Source organism: Takifugu rubripes, chromosome 15 (assembly GCF_901000725.2).
Source record: "Takifugu rubripes chromosome 15, fTakRub1.2, whole genome shotgun sequence".
Lineage (NCBI taxonomy): Eukaryota > Metazoa > Chordata > Actinopteri > Tetraodontiformes > Tetraodontidae > Takifugu > Takifugu rubripes.
In genome coordinates, this window is record NC_042299.1 from 14,181,705 (window position 1) to 14,193,763 (window position 12,059).

General features: G+C 45.4%; 3 protein-coding genes across 4 annotated transcripts; 2 read left to right on the plus strand and 1 right to left on the minus strand.

The window, feature by feature from the left end:
- Nucleotides 1-153: 153 nt before the first annotated feature.
- LOC115252598 (SH3 domain-containing kinase-binding protein 1) lies at nucleotides 154-2,289 on the plus strand. The gene is made up of 6 exons (XM_029848031.1): nucleotides 154-346; nucleotides 601-654; nucleotides 793-893; nucleotides 1,461-1,729; nucleotides 1,803-1,866; nucleotides 1,939-2,289. The coding sequence occupies exons 2-6, from the start codon at nucleotides 624-626 to the stop codon at nucleotides 1,975-1,977; spliced, it is 504 nt and encodes a 167-aa protein (XP_029703891.1). The 5' UTR covers nucleotides 154-346; nucleotides 601-623; the 3' UTR covers nucleotides 1,978-2,289.
- Nucleotides 2,229-7,037, minus strand: lipia (lipase, member Ia). Of its 2 annotated transcripts, none has more exons than XM_011611600.2 (12): nucleotides 6,862-7,037; nucleotides 6,613-6,759; nucleotides 6,411-6,497; nucleotides 5,079-5,449; nucleotides 4,851-4,959; nucleotides 4,345-4,446; nucleotides 3,809-3,898; nucleotides 3,546-3,713; nucleotides 3,294-3,383; nucleotides 2,924-3,032; nucleotides 2,672-2,845; nucleotides 2,229-2,602 (listed from the first exon to the last, which is right to left on the minus strand). In XM_011611600.2, exons 3-12 carry the CDS (start codon nucleotides 6,469-6,471, stop codon nucleotides 2,518-2,520), a joined length of 1,359 nt encoding a protein of 452 aa, XP_011609902.1. In that variant the 5' UTR covers nucleotides 6,472-6,497; nucleotides 6,613-6,759; nucleotides 6,862-7,037; the 3' UTR covers nucleotides 2,229-2,517. The 2 variants fall into 2 exon arrangements, with proteins under 2 accessions (XP_011609902.1, XP_011609901.1); XM_011611599.2 differs by having other exon boundaries at nucleotides 6,613-6,764.
- A 1,613-nt stretch (nucleotides 7,038-8,650) lies between these two features.
- On the plus strand, nucleotides 8,651-11,780 carry LOC101062999 (choline-phosphate cytidylyltransferase B-like). The gene is made up of 8 exons (XM_003971278.3): nucleotides 8,651-8,825; nucleotides 9,454-9,553; nucleotides 9,771-9,887; nucleotides 9,985-10,136; nucleotides 10,216-10,294; nucleotides 10,364-10,506; nucleotides 10,587-10,775; nucleotides 11,103-11,780. Exons 1-8 carry the CDS (start codon nucleotides 8,730-8,732, stop codon nucleotides 11,337-11,339), a joined length of 1,113 nt encoding a protein of 370 aa, XP_003971327.1. The 5' UTR covers nucleotides 8,651-8,729; the 3' UTR covers nucleotides 11,340-11,780.
- The last annotated feature ends 279 nt before the right edge of the window (nucleotides 11,781-12,059 follow it).

Below are 12,059 nucleotides of genomic sequence, written 5' to 3' on the forward strand. Positions count from 1 at the left end.
GTATGGCTGGTGGATTGTGAGGGACACGAACCGAAACTCACGCAAATAATATGAATATTTCTCCCGCGAACCAGAAAAAAAAGTTTAATATCAAACGTTATTTGTGTGGCTGCACTCCTGCGAGCGTGAGTGACTTTTAAAAGAGCCCCTCACCCTCCAGTGTGTGACACCCGTCCCTCTGTCCTGCGGGTATTTCAGACCCCCTCCCCCGATCTGGAGCTAAACTTAGCCCCCGACAGTACCATCCCTCATCACAACATTCTGCGCAGCACCCCGTGGTTACGATGGGAGGTGTTGCGTTACCACAGATGCTGCTGCGCCTCACCGCCGTTGACAGACGACCCAGGTGAGTGTTTGCGCCTGGTCATCTCGCCGCCACTGACCAGAATGACCTAATCGGCCCATTGTGGTGACTAACAACCGGGTAATGTGGCACTTGTGGTTCCCTCTCCATTTGTTCCAGCATGTGTTGCACATTTTTTGGCAGAGGCATGAGAGACAGCTGCACCCCCCCACCCCCTCTCCACCCTGACAAAGTTATCTCAATGCAAACTAAAATGGCGGCGCTGTTATGATCAGCATCCCGTGTGTCGTCTGTAGATGTAAAGCCTCTCTGGGTCCTGATGGGCAGCTATAGCTCAGCCCTGATGCCCGGTAAGCTGCAGAACTCTTCTCACGCCTGCTGCTGCTGCCACTTCCGGTGGAAGCACTAACGCTCTCTAACACCGCACGCTCCTGCTGGTTTTGGGTGGCGTCTGGGTCTGTGAGCTTTGTGCTCTGTTTATCTCCCAGAAGCAGAAGAGTTTGAATCAATCGTGTCGGTCGGGGAGAAGCTGGATGAGCGGGTTTCCCTCGCCGCAGATGAGAGGTCACAGTCTGACCTTCAGACTCCGGCAAGTTTCTACTTTTTTTTACCAGGAGTCGAGTAGCAAGTGTGACTTCAGCCAGAGACAGTCTGGACTGTTTGTGTCTCATCTGTCCTTGAGATAAATTTAACTACAGCCACACCAGAGCAGAACAGATATCCTTCAACACCAGGGGAAAATGTCTGATATCTGCAAGCTGAGTTCACATTAACCTACGGGAGAATGCAGTTACTTATTGTAAAATCCGTGTGAAACATCAATTATATTATGAGTTCTTATGTTAGTAAAACCTGGCCTATGAGCAAAGGTCAACATTCAAGTTAAAGTTCAGGCCAGATGATCTGTGTTGTTTGAAGGAAAAACTTCAGATTTTTGAGCAAAAATAAACGAGCTTAATGGTGTTAAGCTTATATTCAACCAGAAATAACAATAACACCGATTCATTGAAAATTGAGTTTGGGACAAGAGAACAACTTGTAATCAGATCTGTTAAATAGGGTGGAGGTTATTTTCAAGTACCTTGTTGGGCAAAACAGTTCTAATAAATGTAACTTTAAACTTTATGTAACTTTGGCCGCTGGTTTTTCTTTACAGTCAACAGACACGATGGAGGCGGAACAAGTGAATCAGCCTGACGAACACTCTGATGTGACCAGCGAAGAGGTCACCGTACCCAAAGGTGTACAGACACAGTCCTTCTCCTCGCTGCTACCCAAGGCTCTGTCCGCCATCTTAAACCCAGCATCGCGTGCGACCTCTGACCCCCAGCCCGGTAGGCACCCGTCTCCGGCAGAAGTGGAGCAGCTGCGGACGGAGCTGAGAGACCTGAGGGACCAGTTCAATCAGATGAAGACTCAGCACAAGTAGGGCTCTGAAAGATCCTGCCTCTGTGGCCCTCTGAGGCGGCGCCACGCTAACAGCTTTGATGTGTTCCAGCAAAGAAATCAAAGAGCTGATGAGCGAGCTGGATGAGGAGAAACGGATCCGGCTGACGTTACAGGTGAGGACGTGAACGCTGGAGAGGGGAGAGTAAAGCGGGAACCGAACATGTCCGAACTGCTTTGTGCTTCAGATGGAGATCCAGCGTTTGAAGAAACACGTGGGGAAGTGAAGCGACTCCTCAGGCTGACCAAGGCAGGGACGGGTATGGTCCCGTCCCGCAGAGACTGTTGCCAGATATCATGTTCCACTTCCTGTTGGAGGTCCAGACTTGTATCAAATGTTTTATTTTGTGTGGTTTCTACACTATTTCTGTCTTACGCCGCCATCGTCAACCTGAAGCTTCTGTCGCCTTTCAAATGTCCCTTTTGCCTTTGGAGCTCAGATACAATCGAGGAAAACACTGTGAATAGTCTGATACTATTTTCTTTACAGTTTTAATTCATATATGTACAAATAAATAAAGTGGCGTCGTGTTAAATTAAAGCTGACTTGGTGATGGAGCTACACTGGCCAGAGCATTGATGAAATGAATAAGAGGAAAAAACAGAGAAAAAGATAAATTCAGTTTGACTGATTTGTCTTTTCATTTCAACAGCATTTTAAAAAAATTCTTAAATAGTAAAATGCATATATTAAATCATATTTAAAATTTGGTGGGTCACTTCGCGTGCTGGGGAATCCTTGAGCAGGAACTCGGGTCGGTTTAGTCTCAGAAGTTGGAGTCTTGGCAGGGGAGGGGCCTGAAGGTGACCTCTCTGTCCTCCTCCACAACGACGTCATACCGACAGAGAGGCCTGCAAAGACAAGCGGGTCAGTGTTTCTGTACGTCCGAAGCCGGACGAGGAACCGCAGCGACTGCTCACCTCTCCCGACCCTCTAGAGGTGTGAGGCGGACTCGCAGAACCCGGAGCCTATTCTTGGGTTGCAACACGTTCCCAGTGGAGAACTTGAGCGACATCTTCATCACAGATTTGACGTCCTTATCAAACTGGGCGAGCAACCTGGTCCCAGTGAACCTTTTGAACTCGAACGCTGCGCTGGTGTGAGCAATAAACACGCGGGCTCGTGAGAGCGCGGCGACAGGCGGATGCGGCAGAATTCAGCCGACCACTTACTGGTCAATGGTTGCCACTGCTTCCTGGTCAGCACCGTGGAGTTTGACCGTTAAACGCCCCCATCGCGCGGCCTTGTTCCAGATCATCACTTCTACCCTGTACTTGGTCACTGAGAGCAGAGCGTGAATTTAAACAGGAGTGTGGAAATATGAAAAAAGAATTATTATTATTGGCAGATTTTATGTTTAAGGGCTTCATTTTCTGCAAATATCTAAAGTGATAGTGTAGTGTAGCCAAAATTCAGCCAGCCAGGAGAGGATTCAGCATGTGAACGTGCGTCAGTGAAGCAGACAGCAGTGCGCTCCTGCTGCCTCAGCAACCCCTTTAACATCAGCGTTATTGAGGGTTCGATCCTATGATAATTACTCACTGCAGAATGGAGAGGCTGGGTTTGTGGTGAAGTACGTTTTTGTCTGGTTGAGCTTCAGCAGGACGTCTTTCCACCCTGTTACATCATAACCTGGAGGTCACAGAAACACTCATTTACCTTTCAACATGGGACTCGTGAATGAATTCAAATATAGTGTAAATACCAAAGATGGAAAATAAAGTCGCATTTATCTGATACGTCAATGAACCTAACAATGTGTTCATTTAGAGGTCGGTGATTGACAGCACTAACCAAACACGGGACACCCAGCATCACCAAAGCGTTCACAGCTGGTGCAGAGGCCGTCCAGGAAACCTCGGTAGGACTCGCAGGGGTAAGCTTTGTGCTCACACACCCGTTTAATGGACTCCATGTAGAGGAACACTGACCTCTGGTGGTCACATTTGAAATAGGACGATCCTGTATCGAGAAAGTGGATCGTTTCCATTGGGGATTTCCCTTCAAACCTTTTCGGTACATCTTCAAATGCATTTAATGACACGATTGGAACGTACCAGAGAGGATGCTCTTTGGGCAGCCAGGCTGGTCTGTTCCAGCATTGGGATAGAAATCTACGTGGCCCAGCGGCTCCCTGAAGCCCAGGGCTGTTAACACAGGCAGCACATGACAACAGTCATCCTTAATGTACACAACACACATGTACAGTTTCAATGCACCAAACAAGTTACACAACACCTATAAACTATGAATAAACCACCGTTTTAAATGACCATCACTGTATTTTCTAAGTAACAACAACAATGACAGTAACTAGTATATTGAAAGAGAGAGGGTAAAATGTGCACAACAGGGTCAATGAAGCTGACTAAACCTCCCAACTGTGGGATAAATAAAACTTATTTTATCTTATCTACATGTATGATTCCTAAAATCTGCCTTAAGCCACATAAACAATGTGCATAAAATGTAAGACACAAACCTAGAATACGTCCCCGATTTTGCTTGTTTGTTTATACATCTGTACATACAAATATGGCACACACACACACACACACACACACACTGTTGCCATATCTGCAAAGAAACTGACCATCAATGTCTGTGTGCAGGACGTCCACAAACTGGGCATCAGAGGGGTCCAGTCTGTCCTTGAGAAGAGTTCCAGTAAACTGAGGACCAGCAGGATCCAAGGCTGCAAAGGTCACATTCTACATCAGATCTGCAGGATCCACTGGGATTATTACGGGATCAAATTAAGGTCACGTGTAATTTTAACCTATATGATAAGTGCTTCTGCACCGTAATGAAGGTTAGTTTATCGAACTGTTATTCAAAGTTCCTCACTGTGCCTGGACAGTTTGGACCCACGAGTTGTTTATTGCTTGAACTATTTACATGGTTGTAATCAAACAAGCAGCAGAAGAGGCCAAAGTCTGCATCCCACTAATGTTGCAGAATTTATTTATTTATTTTGTATTTTTAACTCAGATGGGGATTTCTTTAGGTCACATTTCTGCTTTCCACAGAATTTAAATAGATAACAACCATTTCCTCTTCGGCCGGTGGAAACAAGATCAGCGATCTGAATACTCCTACCTGTGATTCTTCCTATGGATCCGTTCATATTGGCACCAACAAATCCGGATATATGAGCTCCGAGACTGATTCCGATCATGTGAACGGAGCTCATGGAAACGCCATTTTCCTGAAAGAAATAAGAAAACAACCACAAAGCTGTTATTCGATGATTCCCAGTGTATTATGACACTCGACATTTGTTTATGGTTGTCCTGAGGACGTCTTCACACACACACACACACACACCTTCAGCTTTTCCAGAAACGCGGTGAGGTTGTCAGCCACCGTGTGTGTGTTTTCCACTGCTTTGAAATAGTTCAAGGTGGCCGCTCCGTTGTTCCAGTCCACCACGATGAGATTCATGTCCGTCCTGGCCAGCAGCAGCTCTGTGATGGTGGGCAGCCACCGTGGTGGAGACCCCGTGGGCCTGTACCCGTGGATGAGGAAGGTGGTCAGTCTGGAGGTGTTAAACTGGGGGTGCGCTGTTGGGTCGGTGTGGGACATGAGCGTCCCACACATGCCTTTTTCACTGGTGTACAGCAGCAACCTCACTCTGACGCTGGTGCCGATGAAAGCGTGACTGAGGTCCAGATCCACGAATTCAGCACATTCCTGAGCTGGAAACGACAGTGGAGGCAGAAGATTTAGATTCTGAGATGCAGCCAGTGAGAAATGTGCAGCTGGGTGTGAGGGGAACCGTGTAAAGACGCAAATATGCAGATTTTCTTTCTGCTGGCACCATCTCTGCACTTCTCTGTGGTCATTAGTGGATTCATTCCCCACATGATGTGTTTTCAGACGTTTTCAGATGTCTAACTCGGTTAAGTTTCGATATCCGTTGTTGGACGCAGGCAGTTTTGGGTGCAGTTTCAACCCACACATGTAGAAACTTGGATCATGACACAGTCTGGGAAGACTGAGAGTCCAGTGTTCTGCTTCATAACCACCAATCCAGCTTATTTCACCACTATTGCCTGATCAATCATCCGTAGACACAACTAAACATACACTCTAGAATACTGATGTTCTACAGAACTGTGACCAACACTGATCTGGTATCTGATGCACCATATGGTCACAACCAATGTGATTAATATTAATTCATATCTATACTCACTCTCTCTCTCACTCATTTTCTACCGCTTGTTCCTCCACTGAGGGTCGCGGGGGGACTGGAGCCTATCCCAGCACAATGGGCGGAGGCAGGGTACACCCTGGACTGGACGCCAGTCAATCGCAGGGCTCATATCTATACTGTATGTCAATACTTTTGTGGCATCTACTTGACATTTTATAAACATCCACGTTGATTTTATATTGTGATTCACCCACTTTTCTACGCTTGTGCCATTTCGACAGCTTCATGTTCAGCCATTATCTATTGCACAACCACCAACGCTTCCAGTTCCATGACCACAAAGTGTGCGTATCAGCTGAGAGCTCCGTCGTAGTGGTTTCCCACAACTGGCGTGTTGACAGTACGGCCAGAAATTCACCTCATTCTTAAACTGTCAGTCCCTCAATCATCGCGCCACACTTTAAAAAAGCATTTTCCAGCGTTATGGAGACAGGATTTACCAGTGCATGCGTGTGGGTCTATCAGCAGGAGCAGCGGCGTCAGGTACAACCACAGGAACATGCTTCACACCCGCCTGTGCAAGTTATCTGTGGTTAAAGTCAAACACACACGATTTACACAAACAAAACCTATACAAGCGGCGGAACGTCCAAACAGTCGCTGTCTCCATGTGATCCAGGGGTCAGTTACTTCTCTACTCACCTTTCTGTTCTGGCAGTGAAGGAATCTAAAACAAAAACCACTGTTGGTGCCCTGATGCAGAAACTGTACTGTGACTCCACCCGGGTGATTTATCTCAGCCAATGACACAGTCCAACTGAAACTGAAATCTCCAAAACTCTCTTCTCTCTGTCCTGACAGTAGATATTTCATGTTCACGTTCACTGAGGTGTTTAGTTAACAAATGTTACATCAGCAAACAGAGTGTGTTTGTTGGTTATGGAACCTTACCTTAACTGGAGGGGAATGTTTTCCTTCCTGGTAAATCAAGGCGCCGCGATATTTGCAGGAATTCTTGTGTTAGTCACATATTTGAACATTGAACAGGAAGTGTACTGCCACCACGAGTGCTCCCTGCAGGATAACCACACCCCTCACCTCAGGACATTGTTCTCACAGGTGGAAACATTCTTGAGAAAGAGCTTCCGGCTCCTGAACCGGTTTTTTGAGCATTTGGTCCAATTGAATGTTACGTTCAATCTGCAAAAACAAAAGATTTATTTATTTTACGAAATGAAAGGATCTAGTGCATAAGTGTGTGAATGTGTAAAAGAATATTCTAATAACTTTATGTAGTATGTCGTGCACAGTTGTTTGGGTAAGAGCGTACCCTTAAATGTGAGGATAAATTAGAGTTGAAAGAGGTGCAAAAATCTGAATAAACTTCCATGACAGATTTATTTAATGGAATTAATTATTATTACATTAATCATTAGTAATTATTGTACTAATGGTGGTATAGAACAGGTCTGTTCCTAAATATAGATCTATAATATTGTGTTTAATATAACAATGCCGGTTATAAATAGCTGTGGGTGCAGTACTACCGTTTATCCACACGAGGGAGTCAGTACACTTGTTAATCACTTGTCACTTGCTATAAAATATCGCAGGTCCGTATTTTTGTAGTAAAGTTCACGGTTCTCAGCAGTTGGATGATTCAGTGTATTTTAAAGGCACATAAATAACACAGCGAGTGTTATTGTTATTATGAGTGTCCTCAAGGTGGGCGCACTACTTGTGCCGTACGTGCGGAAGGATTTTTAAATGTATAATTGGGTGGTTATTGGTGAACGCCAACCCCGAGGATTTATTAGGAGCTTTCTCGTCCTTTTCTCATTTAAAAAAAATAAAAATAAAATAGTACATAGTGTTTCATAACTGGTTTGCAACAAGGTGAGGAGTTTGGTCAATTTAAGTTTTTTAATTTAAAAAAAAATGGTTGTTTATCAGGAGTTTATAGCGGTCTCTAGTTCTGAGTATCTCGGTGAAAGTTGAGACTATTTCTGCTCCTGTATGAAAGGATTGTCATTGGGGGGTTTCAAGAATAGATGTTGTTAAGGGTCATCAGCTGCTCAAGGCCCATAGAAACCACTGATGGGGGCCCATCAGGTGAGACCTTAGAGTCTGTGTCCCAGGTGTGTAAGAGTGTTTACCTGTGTGAGGACTCAACACCGTGTTGTAGGTGGAAGAAAGGTTTCATGTTGTCTTCAAAATATGTGGAAAGAACATGGTCGAACAGGCAGTTTAAACATGAACTTGTCAGTGGAGGCGGTTTATGGGTTTGGATGTGTGTTATCAAGCTCCTCTCAGCCAGTATCAGCTTCATAATGTCCAATACAGCTGGTCTGAAAAGAGACATCAGAAATAAAGAAGTCAGTTCTCTTAAAGCAACAACAGTTACATAATATCTTGCAACATTTTTTAAAATCACACACACACACAGACACACACACACACACACACACACACACACACACCGCAGGTGCGGTTCCAAAGGCTGTCTGCAGGCTCTGGGCTGATATTTTTATTTCCCCTCTTGATTCATTTATCTTATCACATTTAAAGGCTTTAAAATTCTGGTTTATGGCGTCCGATTCGTGTTCCGCGTAATTCCATAAAGGCCTTTGCGCGCACGCAGAAGGATAAAGAGTGAGTGTTTTCAGGAAACCCCTGCGCAACTGTGCCGGTTTGAACTTTGCTCGCCTTCTTCCGTCATCAGGGTCAGCTGGGCCGACGGGACGGATTACAAAATAAGAGCGGGGTAATTCCTCCTGGTACTGTGCTGCTGAGAGGACGCAGAGGTGTTGGAGGCAGAGATGGCTGGGAAGAGACGAGGCCGAGGCCACAACAACAACAACAACAACAATGCCCAGCAGCAACAGGCGTCTCGCCAGAGAGGGGGACCTCGCAGGGTAAGTCAGGGAAAATAAGATCCGCTTGATTTTGGCTGAAATGAGGAAGCTTTACTTCAAACTGATGTCAGATTTGACATGACAGTTTACCTCTGTGGATGTGAAATATGGATTTAACTGGTGAGACAACACAGCCTTGAATCAGGAGCTTATGTAATAACAGTGAAATAGTTTTTATTGTTGTAGATTAGATCATATTTTTAGCTAAGTCCTAACAATCGACCAATAATCCTGTTAAAGCAGCTTTTTATATTTTATATTTTATTATCAGTGTAGAGTATGCTGTAAGAGCAGCAGATAAAGCCGTGCACACGTATCTCCACACGACTCAAAGTTCATTTCTCAGTCAGACTTTACCACTGATATGATTCACATCTGTCCTCTGCAGCCTGATAAGCATTGCTAATTATTTTTTTTAATTACATTAGACCTAGAGGGGCAGTTATTATCTCTAACAACAGTCCTGCGTTTTCTGTCTGCACACATTCCTGACGTGCACACCTGGGAGTGAAACAAACGCTGGTCTCTAAAACGACCCAGATGTGGGGATTCACTTGGGAAACGACCTCAATTTGCCAGAGGGGTGGACTTCTCTGATACAACATCTGTTTCTTTCCTCTGATCGCAGGCTCTAAGGGAGCCTGCTGCTTTCTCCAAGTCCACCGGCTGCGACCCAGAGATCCCCCATGAAAAAGTTACCCTTGCCCAAGCACGGAGGGGCACACCAGGTCACTAATGGGTCATTTTGATTCATGTAACTAAGTTTTTAGATAACATGTGACAGCTTGTTGCAGCACTGGCTGACAGAAGGCAAGTGTAGACAAGCTAGTAACGGATCAGTCACGAGATCCCAGCAATCGCTATTTCTGTTTTTCCCTGCAATGAGGCAAGCGAGGATTTAAGAAATGGCATCACGGGTTGTTTTCCCCCCCTTAAATCATACAGCTCATCGTCCAGTTCGGGTCTACGCAGATGGAATCTTCGACCTGTTTCATTCCGGGCATGCACGAGCCCTGATGCAGGCCAAAAATCTGTTCCCCAACACGTATCTGATCGTAGGAGGTATGAAAGCCAGAGTGGCTAAAGTAACACTGACTATTACTGTTCTGTTACCCAAACCTGTGTGTGTGTGTGTGTGTGTGTGTGTGTGTGTCCTCAGTCTGCAGTGATGAGCTCACACACAAGTTTAAAGGCTATACGGTGATGACAGAAGACGAGCGTTACGAGGCCCTGAGGCACTGCCGGTACGTGGATGAGGTGTTGCGTGACGCCCCCTGGACCCTCACCGCAGAGTTCCTCAAGAAGCACAAGGTCAGAGGAGAGAGCTGCTGGTGATAGCACAGAGCAATGTAACACACATGGGTCTGAGCGGCGTAACGTGCACCCACAGATCGACTTTGTGGCCCACGATGATATCCCATACACCTCCGGGGGTTCGGAAGACGTGTACAAACACATTAAAGAAGCAGGTGAGACGCATTCACCTGCACTTGGTGACGGAATCTAGGTCTTTGGTTTATCTGGTGTTGACGTGTCAGGCATGTTCGTGGCCACCGCGAGGACGGAGGGCATCTCCACGTCTGACGTCATCACCCGCATCGTCCGAGACTACGACATCTACGTGCGGCGCAACCTGCAGAGAGGCTACACGGCTCAGGAGCTGAACGTTGGGTTCATCAAAGTTAGTCGGGTTTTAGGTTCGTGACTAAATGATCCAGGAAAGTTTGCCAGGCGCTGAGTTTCCTCGCATTTCACCGACAGGAGAAGAAATATCGGCTCCAGGATCAGGTGGACAAGATGAAAGAGACGGTCCGAACGGTGGAGGAGAAGTCCAAGCACTTTGTTTATAGAGTGGAGGAGAAGAGCCAAGATCTGATCCACAAGTGGGAGGAGAAATCCCGAGAGTTCATTGGCAACTTCCTGGAGCTGTTCGGACCAGATGGAGCCTGGGCACGTTTACTCTTATCACTAGTCTATAAAGCTGTGCATCCAATACCATCCTGTATATAATATTTACCCCCAAACCTTTGATCCTTCAACTCTGCATGCTTAACTCCCTTTTACGTTGAACCCGCCCGATGGACAATCTGGATCAAAATTCCATTTTCAGCTACTGGCACTAAAATTAAACAGAAGCCTGATTGTGTTTTCCACAGATACTTTTACATAATGTGATCATTCACAAGTAAATCCACTCAAACTTAATATACTCTGGCTAGCTGGTTGGCCTGGATCACTTTGGTCGTACAATAATGTGAAACGTCTGTTTTCTCGCAGCATGCCATCCAGGAGCGCAGTGGCCGTATGCTGCAGGCTCTGTCGCCGTACTCATCACCTCGCGGTTCCCCCAGCAGCAGTCCGACCAGAAGGCGTTCGGCTTCTCCTGACTCCTCGCCTGCCTCCACCTCCGCGTCTCCCTCCTCTCTCTCACCCCCTTCCTCACCTCCCTCACCCAGGAAATCATTACGCTCCTCTTCCAGATCTACCTCTGAATACAGCAGACGGGTACAATGAACCTGTCAGGATTCAGTCCTCTTTATGATCATGCCGAAGGAAACAAAGAATTGAAATTGAGCAAAAATGAAATACATCACTTATTGCGTGGTTAAAATGCAACCTATTGAAAACAAAAATAATGTCTCAGTGTTTCTAGAGTTCATTTATGTTTGACAGTTAATGGTTTTTAGCTAATCAGCATATGGGACTTTAAGCCTCCACAACATTTAGTTTCAATATATGATGTCCAATCAATAAACCTCCTGTTGCAAGAGTTTATAGAATGAGCGTAATAGCTTTTTCCACTGATTTTACTTTAACATATGTTCCAGAGTTGTAACTGTGCGATTTCATAGACATGAGTCTACGGTACATGTTTGGTGTTGAATATGTTAATATCATATCATTCTCAATCAAAACCACGTGAAAATGAAACAAAAATAAAGGGATTAACGCCATCTTCTGCATGTTTTCTTGCATTTTGGTCCTCCTTTACTAAAGAGGATCCTCCAGTCGTGGGGTCTCTGCTGCCATCTTGCGGATCGATTCTTTACTGCACTTCACAGTAAACCACACTTGTTTTATATGGAATTAATTATTCTTCTAAGTCAGTATTTCAGTATTATGTTTATTTTTTTCTGTGCTAAATCTAATAACACTCGTTTTAAAAGCGTGTTTTATTTACAGAACAGACAGTCCAGATGAAGATGTCTGACGTTAATCTTTGGTATTTGCTTT